Source organism: Chrysemys picta, chromosome 20, assembly GCF_011386835.1.
Source record: "Chrysemys picta bellii isolate R12L10 chromosome 20, ASM1138683v2, whole genome shotgun sequence".
Lineage (NCBI taxonomy): Eukaryota > Metazoa > Chordata > Testudines > Emydidae > Chrysemys > Chrysemys picta.
The window spans coordinates 9178086-9195798 of NC_088810.1; the positions used below are offsets into that span (position 1 = coordinate 9178086).

The following is a 17713-nucleotide window of genomic DNA, read 5'->3' on the forward strand; positions in this document are numbered from 1 at the left end:
CTGTAGGGGGTGGATTGGCAGCCCAGGGGGCACGATCCAATGCCAGTCAAGGGGGGATAAGAGGTGGGGAGGGGGACGAGGTTTCTGCACCACCCTGTTCCTGGCACAGGCTCCTTCGAGGATTTGCATTTCTTGGTAGTTTTCACCCCATCACCACTTCCTGCCCAACCCCCTCCTGCTGTGCGAGATGGTTAAGGGGGGGGATGTGAAGAACCCAGGAGTCCTGGCTCCCAGCCGCAGCTGTGCTAACGTACCAGACCCCACTTTAAGCCAGAGCTGGGAATGGAACTCAGGAGTCCTGACGCCCAGCTTCCCTTCCTCTAACCACTAGACCCCACTCCCGCCCTTTTTGGGAGCCAGGACACCTGGGTTCCATCCAGACTCTGGGAGGGGAGGGGGGCTACTGGTTAGAGCAGGAGGAGCCAGGACTCCTGGGTTCTATTCTCACTGCTGTTGAGTGACACTGGGCCTCTGTTTCTCCTCCCAACTTTTTGGGCATGGAGCCTGTAAACTCTTTGGGGCAGGGCCTGTCTCTCGCTGCCTCTGGCCCAACAGGGCCCTGATCTCAGCTGGGGCAGGGCCTGTTTCTGTGTCTGTGCAGCCCCCAGCACAACGGGGGGTTTGATTCTGCCCCGGTCTCTTTGGGTGCTGCTGTTGTACAGATCAATAGTCCTGAATACTAAAGGCGTTGCACGGCCATTGCTATGCAAGGGCTGAATGTGATTCTTATCCCTGTGACCCCTCCCCCCCCCGTGCACCCTTCCCGCCCCGCTCCCCGATTCTCCCCCCCGAGCCCCTTGTGCCACTGCTCTTCAACAGCAGCACAGAAAGCCACCCAGCCCTAGCGCCAAAAGAAGAAGAAGACCAAAAAAAAAAAGCTTTGCAAAAATCGGTCACACCAATAGGAAACCAGCCCCGGCGGTTAGTGACTTCACTTCCCAAAATTAGACGCACACACACACACACACATACACACACACACACACACACACACACACACACAGAGCTTCGCTCATCCGGCCCCCTTTGCCAATGCACCACCTCTCCTCGTCCATGGAGGTCTAGGCGGGGAGCTCCGTGCGGGAGCAGCGATGGACGGCACCATCAAGGTAGGTTCTGGAGATGCTCCTCCAGGTGCGGGTGTCTTGGCTCCAGCTGGCGCTGGGCTCACGCTGGGCTGCGTTCAGTTCCTCTCTCTGGTGCGCGCCCCGGCTCCACAAACGCCCCCCCCCCCCTCCGCTCTTTCCTTCTGGTACAAAAAATTTCCTCTTCCTTCCCGTTCGTGGCGGTCGATGTCGCTGAGCTTAAATAACCCAAACCAAACCGCCCCAGAGAGAGACACCCACGACACTGCTCAGCCAAAGCCCCACAAAGGCACACACCTCCCCCTGCCCCCGTTCCCAGGAGCGTGCGGGAAGGGGGTCAGGATCGGGGAGAGCCCGCGACCCGAAGGGAGGAAATGGGGCGCTCGCCCCCTCCATGGAACATGGGGGTGCCATGGGGCACCTATGGATGGTCCCCCCAAAGCAGGGCAGAAAGGATCTCAGGCCAGGATGGAAATGGGGGGGCCTGTGCCCCCAACTTGGAGATTCTGGGGTGCAACCTTGCTTAACAGGTCAGTCTGTCCTTCTTTCTGTCACTGTCCCATTCTAGCTTTCTCTAGCACTCATGTTCGTTCATTCATTCTTTTTCGTTCCTTTCCTTCTCTAGCTTGCATGTTCTTGCTTTCTTTTGCTTTTTTCCCCTTCTACCTTTCATGCTCTTTCTTTCCTTTGTGTTCTACCATTTTTTCTCTCCCTTTATTTCTTTCACGGCCTTTCACATTCTTTTCTCTCTCGCTCGCTCGCTGGTTATTTTTTTCACTCCCTCCCTTCCGAGCCAGGCAGGTTCTTCTCGCACACAGATTTCGGGGCAGGTGGATTAGTGTTATGTGTTACCCCGCAGCTCCGCTGACAGGCCCATGGCTGGCCTGGGAAGCTGGGAATCTTGTGCACTGCATCAAACCGAAAACCTGTTGGTATCAAGGGAACGAGATCCGTGGCCGAGCCCCCGTTGGATTTTGGAGGCTGCGTTGCATCTTTACCCGAGTGGCAGGGCAGGCATTTCTAGGGCTCAGAGCCACTTTGATGGTCTCCAGAATTCTAGCTCTTTGGGATCGTGCTTGGATACTACATTTGTTCCTCAGTAGGGAGAGACGGGGCTTAAAGCCGGTTTGTACAGTGGGGAGCAAAAGGGGGGCTGCAAGGGGAGGGTGTCCCAGAGCCAGCAAGGAAATCACCAGGTCTATTAATATTGATCCACCGTCATTCCTGGAAATCAGTGGCAGTGAGGCACTGAAATGCCTGGGAAGGTCTGGGCCTGTTGGACGAAAGCTGCTGCACCCAGAGGATGCTAGATCCCCCGGACCCGGTTCTCCGGCCACTTTAAGCACCGTCCGGCGAGACGGTGTTTTAACCAGCCAGGCCGTGACTGGGCTGAGGGGAATTAGCAGCCTTGGCAATGACAGTGGGGGGCCCGTCGTCTCCTTGGCCAGAGGCATCTTGGCCGTGCCCAGGGGAATTGTCTGATTTGCAGGGTGCTGCGGGGCTTTGCTGGGGCAGTTTCCTGGGGATCGGCCTGGAGCCTGCAGATGCCGAGGCAAATGTGCCCAATTGGCTCTTTCTGACCCGGGCGCTGCACAGACAGGCGGGGGGGTGGGGGGTGGGGTAGGATGACCAGATGTCCCGATTTTATAGGGACAGTCCTGATTTTTGGGTCTTTTTCTTACATAGGCTCCTATTACCCCCCCCCCCACCCCATTCCGATTTTTCACATTTTCTGTCTGGTCATCCTAAGGGAGAGACAGGTCCTGCCCGGCTGAGATCAGGGCCCTGTTGGGCCAGGCACTGCCCAGACACAGCGAGAGACAGGCCCTGCCTAAGGACCTCACGGTCTGAACAGATAAAGGGCAGGAGTAGAAACTGAGGCCCAGCGAAGCAGTCAAGATGACATGGTAGGTCAGGGATCAGTCCTGGCTCCCAGCCTCCCTGTTCTAACCCATTGGACCCCACTCCCAGGGCTGGGGACAGAACCCAGAAGTCCTGGCTCCCAGCCCCCCGCCCATCCTAACCACTAGACCCCTCCTCCCAAGGCGGGGGATAGATCCCAGGAGTTTTGACTCCCAGCCCCCCCCCCCCCAACCAACCGCTAGACACCCCGCCCTCCAAGATGGGGCTAGAACCCAGGGGTAGGGGTTGCCAATTTCGGTTGGTTGTAGTCCTGGAGATTTCATCACATGATATCTCTAATTAAAGATTAATCTTTAATTCCTGGAGACTCCAAGCCAATCCTGGAGAGTTGGCAACCCTATCCAGGAATCCCTCCTTTGCTAACCGGTAGCAAGTCAGGGATAGAACCCAGGAGTCTTGGGTCCCAGCCCTCCTCCCCCATCACTAGCCCTCCCTCCCCTCCTAGAGCAGAGTACAGATTGCTGACAGCACACAAATTCCCCCCATCCAACCAGCTCCCAGCAGACATGATTTGCTTTCACGCAACTTTTGACATCTCTGCCAGTTTCTCCCCAAGTCCAGATTCAGCGTCTGGGCTGTTATCAGGGCAAAACCCGCTTATCACACGGGGGTGGGGTGGGGTGGATCTGAAATGGAAACCGCACAGTCTGTGCCACTCCCTTATTGCACGGACTCCCTTCTCCTTGGCTTCCTGGGCTGTTCCGTGGTTCTGGGGACGATGCGGGGAGAGGGGGGGTTCTGCCTGTGTGTGTCTGTCTGTCTTTGTGTCTGTGTGTGTATATATCGTCCTGTCTCCCTCCCTCTCTCTGGCTCTGTGTATCTGCCTCTGTGTGTGTGTGTGTGCGTGGGAGGGGGGTTACATCTCGCTGTATTTTAGTTTCCAGGTGACAACAAATGAAGTCGTGCGAGGTGTGGAAAGGTTGGGTGTTTCATTTGCAGGACAGTGCGGCCTGCTGTGCACGCCGTACAAACACAAAGGGAGGGTCATTCTCAGCGTATGGGGGAAACTGAGGCACGGAGTGATGTAGCAACAGGCACAAGGTGACCTAGGGAGTCTGTGGGAAAGCTGGGCATAGAATTCAGCACCTTCCCCACAAGACCTGCCTTCCTCCCACACAGTGTCCTGGAGCAGGGGAGGAGGGTGAGTTGGGAGCCAGGATTCCTGGGTTCTCCCGCCAGCTGTGGGAGGGGAGTGGGGTCTAGTGGTTAGAGCAGGGGGCGGGCGAGTTGGGAGCCAGGATTCCTGGGTTCTGCCCTGGCTCTGGGTGGGAGCTGGAGGGGAGTGAATAGCTGTGTGTGCAGGAGGGCACCGCCCCCCCCCCGCCCCGCAAACCGGTGCCCCAGCCCCCAGCCCATTGTCTGGCCGGATGGGGAGCTATTTAAAGCAGCCCAGGCCAGAGCCTCACTCCCCATCAGGTGGCCTTATCAGGAGCCTAAGAGGCTTCCGGCTTCGTAGCCTCAGGCTTCCTGCCTCGGCTTCCTGTGCTGCTGCCCAACGCAGCCCCGCGCACTGCACACAGCCCCACCCCCACCCCCTGCCAGATCAGACCCACGGGCCCCTCTACCCCAGTATCCCGCCCTGGGTCACATCCACGGGCCCCTCTACCCCGGTATCCCGCCCCAATCAGACCCCTGGGCCCATCTATCCCAGTGTCCTCCCCTGGGTCAGACCTATGGGCCCATCTACCCCAGTATTCCGCCCTGGGTCAGACCCACGGGCCCCTCTACCCCGGTATTCCGCCCTGGGTCAGACCCACGGGCCCCTCTACCCCGGTATCCTGCCCTGGGTCAGACCCACGGGCCCCTCTACCCCAGTATCCCGCCCTGGATCACATCCACGGGCCCCTCTACCCCGGTATCCCGCCCCAATCAGACCCCTGGGCCCATCTATCCCAGTGTCCTCCCCTGGGTCAGACCCACGGGCCCCTCTACCCCAGTATCCCACCCTGGGTCACATCCACGGGCCCCTCTACCCCGGTATCCCGCCCCAATCAGACCCCTGGGCCCATCTATCCCAGTATCCTCCCCTGGGTCAGACCTATGGGCCCATCTACCCCAGTATTCCGCCCTGGGTCAGACCCACGGGCCCCTCTACCCCGGTATCCTGCCCTGGGTCAGACCCACGGGCCCCTCTACCCCGGTATCCCGCCCTGGGTCACATCCACGGGCCCCTCTACCCTGGTATCCTGTCCTGGGTCAAACCCATGGGCCCATCTACCCCAGTATCCTGCCCTGGGTCAGACCCACGGGCCCATCTACCCTAGTATCCTGCCCTGGGTCAGACCTACGGGCCCCTCTACCCTGGTATCCAGCCCCAATCAGACCCCTGGGCCCATCTATCCCAGTATCCTCCCCTGGGTCAAACCCATGGGCCCATCTACCCCAGTATCCCGCCCTGGGTCAGACCCACGGGCCCCTCTACCCCGGTATCCTGCCCTGGGTCACATCCACTGGCCCATCTACCCTGGTATCCTGCCCTGCATCAGACCTATGGGCTCATCTACCCCAGCATCCTGCCCTGGGTCAGATCCATGGGCCCATCTACTCCGGTATCCCATCCCCTCCCTGCCCCCCATATCAGAGCCCTGGGCCCATCCAGCCCATAGAGATGGAGAGAGGGGTTCATATGGGGATGGATCTATAGTGTCCGGTCACTCCATGCTGTACAGGGTTAGGGTGGTGATGCAAGGCACCCCCAGCACCTTGTGCCGAGCCAGGTGGCTTGTGCCCGCTGCCTCAGGGTATGGTACCTGGCTCCCCCCCGTCCCGGGCACACGTAGCACAGGGTAACCCGTGTCCCCTTGCTGTGCTTGTGTCTCCCTCAATTACATGGGCATGGTGTGTAGCCAACAAGGTATTTGCACCCCTCACCAGGCACCGCAGTGCCTCTTCCCCTGTGGTTTGAGTCACATGGGACCCTCCATGGTGTGTGGGGTTTCCAACATTGCATCTACCTGGTGCCACGGGGCTGTGATTGCACTGGTCATCATGCGCTGACTGTAGCGCAGCTGTCGGGCAATTGCACTGATTGTGTATGCTGCATTTGTGATGCACGCCGCACAGCTCTTATGCATTGGGTATGCAATTGCACTGCTTGTGCATGTTCTGATTGCGATGCACGTGCCACACCCATCATGCAATCGGTGTGCAATTGCACTGATGATGCATGTTCTGATTTTGATGCACACGGCACAGCTGCCGTGCAATGACTGTGCAAGTACACTCGTGCATGCTCTGATTGTGATGCAACTGGCACATTCATCGCGCAATGGCTGACAATTGCACTGATCATGCAATTCTCTGATTGTGATGCATGTGGCATGGCCTTGCAATCAGTGTGCAATTGCGTGGATTGTGCATGCTCCGGTTGTGATACGTGCGGCGCATCCTTGGGCATATGGTGACTGTGATGCAGCTGGCACATCCCTTGTGCAATGGGGCCACATTTGCATTGGTTGTGGAGTTTGTACTGCTTGGGCAGACATAGGTTGTGATGTGAATGGCGCCTCTGTTGCTGGGAGGGCTGACTTTGTGCACACAAGGGCTTGTGGGGCACGTGCTGCATCCGTCGTGCAATGCGGGGGCCACGATTCCACTGCTTGTGCGTGCACAATATGGGGCCCCTCCGTCATGCTCTGTGCTGCACGACATGGCCCCTGCTTTGGGCACAAGCAGATGGTTCCACGCATGGGCATCCGCGTCCGCAGGCCGCCTCACCCCAGATGGGCACCCAAAGCTTGTGAAACGTACCCCACCTGCCCTTTGTATGCCCCCTACGTGTGCTTTATGCCATTCATACACATGCCATGCCATGCCCCCTGTGCCCCATGGGCCAGCTGCATGGTACCATGTGCCCCAGTGGCCTTCTGGATTCCTGCGCAGCTCGGGCATCATCGGTGGCCCCTCCATGGCACCCCACGATGAATGGCTTGTGCCACGTGGGATGCCACCCTGCAATGTAGTGCATCCCCTCCGTTCAGCACTGCAGGGCTGGCACCAAGCTGGCACCATCCTTGGGCACCCGTCTGGTACCACGCAGGCACTTCCACGCCACGTCGTGTGGGCATTGTGCCGCTCATGCAACCTCGGTGCCGCGCACCTCGCCCCTCGTGGGGCACCCTCCGGTGTGCCTGCTCCAGGTGGGTTTTCCTCCCTTCCCTGGAGCCCCCCCTTGCCCCTCACAGCTCCTACCCGCCTTTGCAAGAAGGAATGCTGCCTGCAAACTCCGCACAGCCCTGTGTAGAGCAACAGCTTCGGGGGCGGGCGGGCACGGCAAGGGAGTAACCGCAGCCAGGCCCCCCTCCCCCCATGCTTGAGCGCACGATAACATCTTCAGTGCAGCAGCTCCGGCTGCAAACAAAGATCAGCCCAGCTCCCCCGAGACTTCTGCTTTCTGTGCAAAGAGCCCACACCCAGCGTGCAACCGTGTGTGTGTGTGTGGGGGGGGAACCTAGAGGCAGCTCAGCTCAGAGCCCCCCCAGCCCTGCAGAAGGGGCGCACTTAGCAGGGGAGGGGGGGAGTCAATGTCAGTTCAGTCAGGCTGGGCTTGGGAGGGGTTCCCCTGGTGCCTGGGCCATCCTGAGATTCCTGCAGCTCCCACCGCCATCGCCAACAGGGGGCGTTGCAAGAGGGGGGCAGTGGAGCTTGCAGTGCCCACTTCTATCATCCTCCAGCAGGGGGCGCTGCAAGTGGTGTGGGGACCTCGCAGCTTGGGGCTTTGCTAGCTACAGATGGTGCATACAACCCAAGGCCGGGGGGAGGGGAGAGATTGAGCTATGAACCTGTGTGGGACCTCCACTCCTCTGCTTCCCTGCCTGTACCCGGGACTCCCTGCCTGTGCCTTCTGCCTGTACCGCTGCTGCTCTGCCTGTATCCGTGATTCCCTGCCTGTGCCTTCTGCCTGTACCACTGCTGCTCTGCCTGTATCCGTGATTCCCTGCCTGTGCCTTCTGCCTGTACCACTGCTGCTCTGCCTGTATCCGTGACTCCCTGCCTGTGCCTTCTGCCTGTACCGCTGCTGCTCTGCCTGTATCCGTGACTCCCTGCCTGTGCCTTCTGCCTGTACCGCTGCTGCTCTGCCTGTATCCGTGACTCCCTGCCTGTGCCTTCTACCTGTACCGCTGCTGCTCTGCCTGTATCTGTGATTCCCTGCCTGTGCCTTCTGCCTGTACCGCTGCTGCTCTGCCTGTATCTGTGACTCCCTGCCTGTGCCTTCTGCCTGTACCGCTGCTGCTCTGCCTGTATCTGTGATTCCCTGCCTGTGCCTTCTGCCTGTACCGCTGCTGCTCTGCCTGTATCTGTGACTCCCTGCCTGTATTTTATGCTCGATCCTGAGATGCCCTCCCTGTTTGCTGCTGTCACCTCTGCACCTCTGTCTGTCCCTGTGATGCCCTGTCTGTACTTCCATGGGTGTTAGCACTTTCCCTGCCTGTGTTTTCTGCCTGTACTTCTGCTTTCCCAGGGGGCTACCTGCTTCTCTGACCTCCGGCCAGACTTCATGGCCCTTCTCTGCTCCCTTGGCTACAATGCGCTGAGGCTGCATAGCCCCTCCCTGCCTGGGCTGTCTCCACTTCTGACTGCCCAGGAATCCCAGTATCACAGCCCTGCTCAAGCCCCCTGTGGAGTGGGGGGAGGCTGGGCGCCAGGACTCCTGGGTTCTATCCCCAGCTTGGGGAAGGTCTTGTGCTTAGAGAGGGGGCTGGAAGCCAGGACTCCTGGGTTCTGTCTATCCTCATCTCTGGGAGGGCAGTGGGTTGTGGAGGGGACTGGGACATGGAACTCCTGAGTCCTGTTCCTGAATTCGCCATAGATTATGTGACCTTGGACAAGTTACCTCCCCCCACCCCATGTCTCAGTTTTTCCATCAGTCAAATAGATACAATGGGACGTAGCCACAGGTGTAGCCAACTGTACCCCCACACGCATTTCGGTGCCTTATGTATGTGTGTGTCTCTGACTGTACATTTTCACAAGCACCTTGGATGTGACCGACTGTACACGTTGCACATGGTTTTGCATGCACTGTGCAAGTGTGTCAGCCTGGATATTGGCATATGTTGGGGATTGGTCCTGCTTTGAGCAGGGGGTTGGACTAGACAACCTCCTGAGGTCCCTTCCAACCCTGAGATTCTATGATTCTATGATATGTGTACGGACCATTTATAGCTGTCTAAGGCTGCACAAGTGCATGTGTGTGTGGGTGTGTGAGACTGTGTGTGTGTATTTTGGGGGGGACTGTCACTGTGTGTGATTATATGTGTGTATGTGTCTGGGATTTTGTGTGTGTGATTGTCTCTCTGGATGTCAGGGTGGGTGTGTGTGTGATTGTCTCGGTGCATGCCTCATTGGCGTGTGTGTGGGTGCAGCATGTGTGTCCGTGTAACTGTACCTGGCCTTGGTGTGTCACACGGCCAAGCTCGGCTGCAGCTGCCCCAGGGCGGACGAGGTTCCTTCTGCCCCAGTCCCGGGCGGGGGGGAGGGGGGGTTTGCAGCCCAGGCAGGAAGCTGCACAGGGCCACTGAACTGTCACCTGCCGGCAACCACGCTCGGGCGCCGGCAAACAGGAAACGTCCCCTCCCCCCAGGACTAACGGCTGGGGACAGACACCACCCTGCTGGGGGCAGAATAACACCAGGGCACCCTGGCAGTCAGGGCTGGCCCCGATGCCCCAGCGCAGCATAGCCATGCTGTGGGGTGCAGGGTGGGGGCTCAGCAGCGGGCACTGTGCTGCAGGGAGTGGGGCAGAGGGTTAGCAGGGGGCGCTGTGCTGCAGGGAGTGGGGTGGGAGGGTTCAGTAGGGGGTGCTGTGCTGCAGGGAGTGGGGTGGGGAGGTTCAGTAGGGGGTGCTGTGCTGCAGGGAGTGGGGTGGGAGGGTTCAGCAGGGGGCGCCGTGCTGCAGGGAGTGGGGTGGGGTGGGCTCAGCAGGGGGCGCCGTGCTGCAGGGAGTGGCGTGGGGTGGGTTCAGTAGGGGGCGCTGTGCAGCAGGGAGTGGCGTGGGGCTCAGCAGGGGGCACCGTGCTGCAGGGAGTGGCGTGGGGTGGATTCAGTAGGGGACGCTGTGCTACAGGGAGCGGAGTGGGGTGGGTTCAGTAGGGGGCGCTGTGCAGCAGGGAGTGGCGTGAAGGGCTCAGCAGGGGGTGCCGTGCTGCAGGGAGTGGCGTGGGGCTCAGCAGGGGGCACCGTGCTGCAAGGAGTGGGGTGGCGTGGGGCTCAGCAGGGGGCGCTGTGCTGCAGGGAGTGGCGTGGGGCTCAGCAGGGGGTGCCGTGCTGCAGGGAGTGGCGTGGGGTGGGTTTAGTAGGGGGCGCTGTGCTGCAGGGAGTGGCGTGGGGTGGGTTCAGTAGGGGGCACTGTGCTGCAGGGAGTGGCGTGGGGTGGGTTCAGTAGGGGACGCTGTGCTGCAGGGAGCGGAGTGGGAGGCTCAGCAGGGGGCGCCGTGCTGCAGGGAGTGGCGTGGGGTGGGTTCAGTAGGGGGCGCTGTGCAGCAGGGAGTGGCGTGGGGCTCAGCAGGGGGCGCTGGGCTGCAGGGAGTGGCGTGGGGTGGGTTCAGTAGGGGGCGCTGGGCTGCAGGGAGTGGCGTGGGCTGCAGGGAGTGGCGTGGGGTGGGTTCAGTAGGGGGCGCCGTGCTGCAGGGAGTGGCGTGGGGCACTCTAACCCCGCCATGTGTCCCCCCCTGCAGGAGGCACTTTCCGTGGTGAGCGAGGACCAGTCCATATTCGACCCCTCCTACGGCCCTCCCCACCTCATGAAGACAGAGGTGCCCCCTGCCGAGGAGTACAACGGCAAGGAGAGGCCGGCGCTGGGGGAGCCGGATTGGTCCAGTCAGACCAGCAGGGGGCACACTGTGAAGAGGGAGAATGAGAATGTCAACTGCTCCAGGTCAGGCGGCTGGGGTTAACCTGCGGGACTCCCTGCCACTTGGTATTAGTGGGGTTAGCCCGTGGGACTCCCTGCCACTGGGGCTGTCGGAACTGGCCCATGGAGCCAGGCTGCGGAGGGGGAGGTTCTTGCGCCTGTGGCCCAGCAGAAGGACCCGGCCCAGCCCCACCCCTGAGCCCACAGCTCCCGGCTCAGTAGAGCTGGGCTGCACCGGCGCCCGCAGGAAACGACTCACTTCCCTCGTCCCATCCCCAGGAAACCTCGGTCAGCGCCACGGGCGGGGTAGGACAGGCCAACACACAGCCCTGCCGGTGCCCCTCACTCCCGAACCGCAGCCCCTGCTAGCCCAGCCCCGGGCTCCCCCCACCCTGCCGGTGCCCCTCACTCCCAACCCGCAGCCCCTGCTAGCCCAGCACCGGGCTTCCCACCACCCTGCTGGTGCCCCTCACTCCCAATCTGCAGCCCCCTGCTAGCCCAGCCCTTCTCCCCCTACACAGCGGGTCTGAGACCAGCCAAACTCAGTCCTCTTGTGATCAGATCCAGTCCTCACTTCCCGCTGTTGCCCTGTAGACAGTCCCCCGTGGACTGCAGTGTATCCAGACGCAGCAAATCCGGGAGCGACCCACACCCCATCCCCTACTCAGCCAGCTACAGCGACCAGCGGAGCAGCCCCCCAGCCAACCCCCCCAGCGAGGAGAAGAGGGTTATCGTCCCAGCGGGTGAGTGCGCCATCCCTGCTCCGCGTACCCCCCAATGGCCCTTCGCTGTAGCGCAGCCTCTGCCCCCTCCCCTGCCCCGGGGCCCAGAGCCAGGGGTCTCTTATTTCCTAGTTTGGGGCAGGGTTGGTAAATGGCTCCCAGGAACCCAAATGTCCGGGCCGGCTGGCTCCTCACCATGGCGCATTTCTGGGCGGGTAGCTGCAGCCCAAGAACCCAGGTGTCCAGGGCCAGCGAGGCTCAGAGTGGGTTGCTGTTCCTCTGGAACCTAGGTGTCCGGGCTGGCCGGACTCTTTCCTCGCTCGTGTGTGTGCTGTGGTCTGGGAGGGCAACTGTACCCCAGGGACCCAGGCATTCGGGCTAGCTGGATTCTTTCCCCCTCCCCAGCAAAGCTGCGGCTGGGTGGTCGTGGCTCAGGGACTCAGGTGTCCGGGCCAGCTGGACTCCCCTGTGCATGTATGTGCCATGCTTTGGGTGGGTAGAGCTCTCAGGATCCCAGGAGTTCGGGCCAGCGGGACTCCCCCTCTATGGGTAGCTGTACTCTGGGAATGCAGGCGTCTGGGCCAGCTGGACTCCGCATGTCTGTCTGTCTCCTGCAGACCCTGGCGTGTGGACCCAGGACCACGTGCGCCAGTGGCTGGACTGGGCGGTGAAGGAGTACGGGCTGGAGGAGGTGGACGTGGGACTGTTCCAGCACGTGGATGGCAAGGAGCTGTGCAAGATGGGCAAGGAGGATTTCCTGCGCCTCACCTCGCCCTACAACGCCGACGTGCTGCTGTCTCACCTGGCCTACCTGCGGCAGAGTACGGCCATACCCCACGGAGCCCCGCCCACCAAAAGGGTGCCCCTCCTTTCCACCAACAAGGAACCTGCCCACCGACAGGGAGCCCCGCCTTCCGCCCAACAAGGAACCCACCCACTGACAGGGAGCCCCACCCACCGACAGGGAGCCCCTCTTTCCCACCAACAAGGAACCCCCCCCACTGACAGGGAGCCCCACCCACCAACAGGGTGCCCCGCCTTTCCACCAACAAGGAACCCACTCACTGACAGGGAGCCCCGCCCACTGACAGGGAGCCCCGCCTTCCCACCAACAAGGAACCTGCCCACCAACAGGGTGCCCCGTCTTCCCACCGACAGGAAGCCCCGCCCACTGTCAGGGAGCCCCGCCTTCCCACCAACAAGGAATCTGCCAACCGACAGGGAGCCCTGCCTTCCCACCAACAAGGAACCCACCCACTGACAGGGAGCCCCGCCCACCGACAGGGAACCCCCGCCTTCCCACCAACAAGGAACCTGCCCACCGACAGGGAGCCCCGCCCACCAACAGGGAACCCCGCCTTCCCACCAACAAGGAACCTGCCCACCGACAGGTTGCCCCGCCTTCCCACCAACAGGGAGCCCCGCCCACTATCAGGGTGCCCCGCCTTTCCACCAACAAGGAACCCACCCACTGACAGGGAGCCCCGCCCACTGACAGGGAGCCCCACCTCCGCACAGTCAGGGAGCCCCCTAGCACCAGGATGTCCATACCTGGCTGGGAGCCCTATCCTCAGACACAGGACCTAGGCTCCCAGACATGGGAGCCTCACCCCCAAACCGGGGAGCCCCGCCCATCACCATAAACCACACCTCCTAGTGCAGGAGCCCCGCCCATCTGTGGGACCCTCTGCCTCACTCAGCTCTGACCAGTGCTCTCCTGTCTACCCCCACAGGCAGCCCGACCTTCACCTACCCGGCTGCCCCAACTGTGACCCCCCAGCCCCCCGCACCCCCACCACGCGTGCAAGTGAAAACAGGTGAGTCTGTGAACCCCAGCCCTGCCCCTCCCCCATGGGCTGGGAGTCAGGACTCCTGGGTTCTATCCCAGTTCTGGGTGTTCTGGGTGAGGAATGGGGACTAGTGGTTAGGAGGGTGGGGACTCCTGGGTTCTATCCCAGCTTTGGGGGGCGGGAATGGGAACTAGTGGTTGCGGGGGGCTGGGAGCCAGGACTGCTGGGTTTGCTCCCCAGTTGTTGGAGAGGAGTGAGGTCTAGCAGTGAGAAAGGGGAGGGGGCTGGGAGCCTGGACTCCTGGGTTCTCTTCCAGCTCTGGGCAAGGAGTGAGGTCTAGTGGTTAGAAAGGAGGGGGTCTGGGACCAGACACAGAGCAGGGCTTGTCCCCTCCAGCAGCGGTTCCCCCCTCCCCCACTACTAATGGGCTGTTTTCCTTCTCCCCTCCCCCCCCACTATTGGCCTGCAGAGTCCCCCTATGAGGAAATCAGGCGAAGCAGCTGGAGCGGCTCCCTCAGCGGAGGCCCCAAAGGTACCATCATGTCCCCCCGCCCACGTATCCCCGAGGGGCACTGCCCCATGGCTGGCTAACAACCCCTGAATCCAACCCGGGGCGTGGCTCCGTGTGGGGGCTGAATCCCGGGGCTCCTTCCCCTCCCCTAACGCTCTCCCCCCACATTTCTCCCCCCACCCTCCAGGGTCCCCCCCCCAGATCCAGGGGGTGAATCGGACGAGTGACTCCCCACGGATTGTAACAGGTGGGTGCCCCTGCTTGGGGAGTGGGGGGAGATCGCCCCAGTAGCTAGGCCCCTCTCTGCCCCATGGATGGCCCCCTGCCCCACACCACTAGGCCAGGGAGTGCCACAAAGCCATGGAGAGTGGCATTGAATTCATTTTGAGGGGTATGTCGGCCCCCAAACAGGGCGAAGTTTAGGGGTGCGTAGATCTCCAGCTCATGGAGAGTTTTGGGTTGGGCCCTGGGGGGTCAGATTGGATTGGGAGCAACTGAGGATTCGGTGTGAAGCCCATTTGGGAATGATGGTCAAGGGGAACTGGGGGGTCAGAGGGTTAGATGAGGGGCTGGGAGTCAGGACTCCTGGGTTCCATGGTGGGGATTGGGGTGGAATGGGTCCCAGCAGGGAGCAAGGGGGGTGTCTCAGACGCCCCCCAAAACTAACCCCCCCCAACTCCCTTTTCACCCCCCAGATCCATACCAGGTCCTGGGACCCACCAGCAGCCGCTTGGCAAACCCAGGTGGGTCTGGGCACCTATCACAGCTTGGGATGGGGTGAGGTTCTAGGTAATGGCTAGAGACGTGGAGGGCTGGGAGCCAGGACTCCTGGGTTCTATCCCTGGCTCTGGCAGGGGAGTGGGAGCTAGGGGGTTAGAGCAGCGGGGGTCTGGGGTTGGGAGAGGGGCGGGAGTTAGGACTCCTACGTTCTGTCCCTGGCTCCGGGAGGGGAGTGGGATCTAGGGGGTTAGAGACCCTACAATAACAAACCAGGAAAGACCCTCATATAACAAGCCAGTGCACACAGTAGGGCCTACAGTAATAAACCATTGCCCAGGGTTTGACCCCCTACAATAACAAACCAGGGCCCTCCTTCTTGGGGCAAAGCAGAGCTCCTCCATTAACAAACCAGTGCACCCAGCAGACCCTACAATAACCAGCCAGAAAAGACCCTACAATAACAAACCAGGGTGCAAAGCCGAGCCCCGTCGGTAACAAACCCGTCTCCCCCCCGGCAGGCAGTGGCCAGATCCAACTGTGGCAGTTCCTGCTGGAGCTGCTGTCGGACAGCAGCAACGCCGGGTGCATCACGTGGGAGGGCACCAACGGGGAGTTCAAGATGACGGACCCGGACGAGGTGGCGCGGCGCTGGGGCGAGCGCAAGAGCAAGCCCAACATGAACTACGACAAGCTGAGCCGGGCCCTGCGCTACTACTATGACAAGAGCATCATGACCAAGGTGCACGGTAAACGTTACGCCTACAAATTCGACTTCCAGGGCATCAGCCAGGCCCAGCAGAACCACCCGGGCGAGGGGCCCCTCTACAAGTACCACCCGGCCGACATGTCCTATCTGCCCTCCTACCACCAGCAGAAGGTGGGCTTCGGCCTCAGCCACGCCGCCCAGCTGCCCGTCTCCTCCGCCGGCTTCTTCGGGGCCCCCTCACCCTACTGGAACGCCAGCTCCGGGAACCTCTACCAGAGCTCGCCCGTGCCCCGGCCCACCGCCGGCCACCTGAACTCCTTCTACTAGCCACGGGGGGCGCCCGGCCTGCCGCCGGCCACCTGAACTCCTTCTACTAGCCACGGGGGGCGCCCGGCCCGCCGCCGGCCACCTGAACTCCTTCTACTAGCCACGGGGGGTGCCCAGACCGCCGCTGGCCACCTGAACTCCTTCTACTAGCCACTGAGGGTGCCCGACCTGCTGGCGGCCACCTGAACTCCTTCTACTAGCCATGGGGGGTACTTGGCCCGCCACTGGCCACCTGAACTCCTTTTACTAGCCATGGGGGGCGCCTGGCCCGCTGCTGGCCACCTGAACTCCTTCTGCTAGCCATGGGGGGTGCTTGGCCCGCCGCTGGCCACCTGAACTCCTTCTACTAGCCATGGGGGGTGCTTGGCCCGCTGCTGGCCACCTGAACTCCTTCCACTAGCCATGGGGGGCGCCTGGCCTGCCGGCAGCCACCTGAACTCCTTCTACTAGCCATGGGGGGCGCCTGGCCCGCTGCTGGCCACCTGAACTCCTTCTGCTAGCCACGGGGGGCGCTTGGCCCGCTGCTGGCCACCTGAACTCCTCCTGCTAGCCACAGGGGGTGCCCGGCCTCCTGGCGGCCACCTGAACTCCTTCTACTAGCCATGGGGGGTGCTTGGCCTGCCGGCGGCCACCTAAACTCCTTCTGCTAGCCAAAAGGGTACTCCAGCCTGCCAGCGGCAACCTGAACTCTGTCTACTAGCTACGGGGAGGAAGGGGGTGCCATGGCGCATGGGGGCTCCCTAAATGCCTACTAGCCACAGGTGGGGTCCCCCCAAACATGGATAGCCACGTGGGATCCTTCTGCTGCCTGTCCCCAGCCCTGTTGCAGCCTCCCGCCCAACCAGTGCCTGGAAAGACCTCCCCCTTCCCTTCCCTCCCCTGCCCCGATAGTGGGGTGCCCCCCGACACCTGAGGGTTTTGGGGGGCCAGGGGCTCCCCACTGTGGCTGGACTCCTCCTGCTCTGGACTGGGCAGGGCCCTGGGGGACAGCCCGTAGGGTGCAGGGTTTTTTAAATGAGGGATTAACCTGCAGTTGTCCCTCCCAGCAGGCAGAACATCCCCCGCCCCCAGTCCTGCCTTGAGCAGGTGCCTCCTCTCCCAGCGTGGCTCCCACAACAGGTGCTCGTTAAACACTGTGGGACGCCTGTTGGGGGGCGGGGCTGGCTGGCTGAGAACACCTTTTGGGTGAAGCGACTGGCTGTCGAGCGTGGACATCTGTCAGGAGTGGAGGCTGGTTGTTGTCTTTGGTCACAGCAGGGGAAGCCCGTTGAGTGTGGATGCCTGTTGGAACTGGCGCTAGCTGTTACCTCTAGACACTAGGGGGCGCCTGTTGTGTGGGGGCTATGGAGGGGTGGAAACCGGCTATTGCCTCTGGATATGCAGGGCTGGATCAGGAATCCCAGCCAGGTGCCTGCCCCATTCATCCCCTCATCCCAACCTCCCCCCTGTAGGCAGGACCCATGGTAGCAGCCCCCCACCCTGGGGGAACGGGGTGCGGATACGCTGTAGCGCCGCTGCTGTGTGGGGGATTGTATCCGTGACACCCCACCCCCCAGCTCCATGGGGCTGACAGCGACTGTAATATGCCTCCTCCCTCACCCCATGTATTAAAGGTTGTGTTGTTACGTGTGCCATTGTTTGTGCCTGCAGGGTGATTTGGGGAGGGGGCTGGCAGGGGGGTGAGGCCCTGGGATGTTGGGGAGATTGGCTGGGGAGGCCTAATGGGGGTAGGGAAAGGGACTAGCAGTGGGGAGGGGCCTGGGGAGGCCTAGCAAAGGGTGGGGAGGGGGGCTGGGATTGGCTCCAGGGAAGAACAGACAAGCTCCCATGTACAGGGGCACCTGGCCAGCATCCACCAGCAGGTGGCGCTACAGCCCACCACAACGCCAATCTGCACCTACCTTCCAGCTGCACAGAGCTACTGCCCCCTGGTGGACACACTGCGGAGCTCCCTGCCCGAGGGCTTACACCGGGGATAGGCAAAGCTTTTGGCCTGAGGGCCACATCTGGGTACAGAAATTGTATGGCAGGCCATGAATACTCATGAAATTGGGGGTTGGGGTGCAGAGGGGGTGTG

General features: G+C 61.6%; 2 protein-coding genes across 6 annotated transcripts in view; one reads left to right on the forward strand and one right to left on the reverse strand.

The window, feature by feature from the left end:
- Nucleotides 1-1055, reverse strand: part of LOC101951444 (serine protease hepsin) — a 13922-nt gene extending 12867 nt beyond the window's left edge. Inside the window, exon 1 of the mRNA XM_065574665.1 lies at nucleotides 1003-1055. Within this exon, the coding sequence (XP_065430737.1) occupies nucleotides 1003-1055 (53 nt within the window). The remainder of the gene's footprint in view (nucleotides 1-1002) is intronic.
- Nucleotides 951-17261, forward strand: LOC101937231 (retroviral integration site protein Fli-1 homolog). 5 transcript variants are annotated; one of them, XM_065574554.1, is made up of 9 exons: nucleotides 951-1109; nucleotides 10685-10884; nucleotides 11455-11603; nucleotides 12200-12403; nucleotides 13316-13399; nucleotides 13842-13904; nucleotides 14071-14130; nucleotides 14579-14626; nucleotides 15122-17261. In XM_065574554.1, exons 1-9 carry the CDS (start codon nucleotides 1092-1094, stop codon nucleotides 15634-15636), a joined length of 1341 nt encoding a protein of 446 aa, XP_065430626.1. In that variant the 5' UTR covers nucleotides 951-1091; the 3' UTR covers nucleotides 15637-17261. The 5 variants fall into 5 exon arrangements, with proteins under 5 accessions (XP_065430626.1, XP_065430623.1, XP_065430625.1 ...); XM_065574552.1 differs by lacking the exon at nucleotides 951-1109 and adding an exon at nucleotides 1334-1615; XM_065574551.1 differs by lacking the exon at nucleotides 14579-14626 and having other exon boundaries at nucleotides 962-1109.
- Nucleotides 17262-17713: the final 452 nt, after the last annotated feature.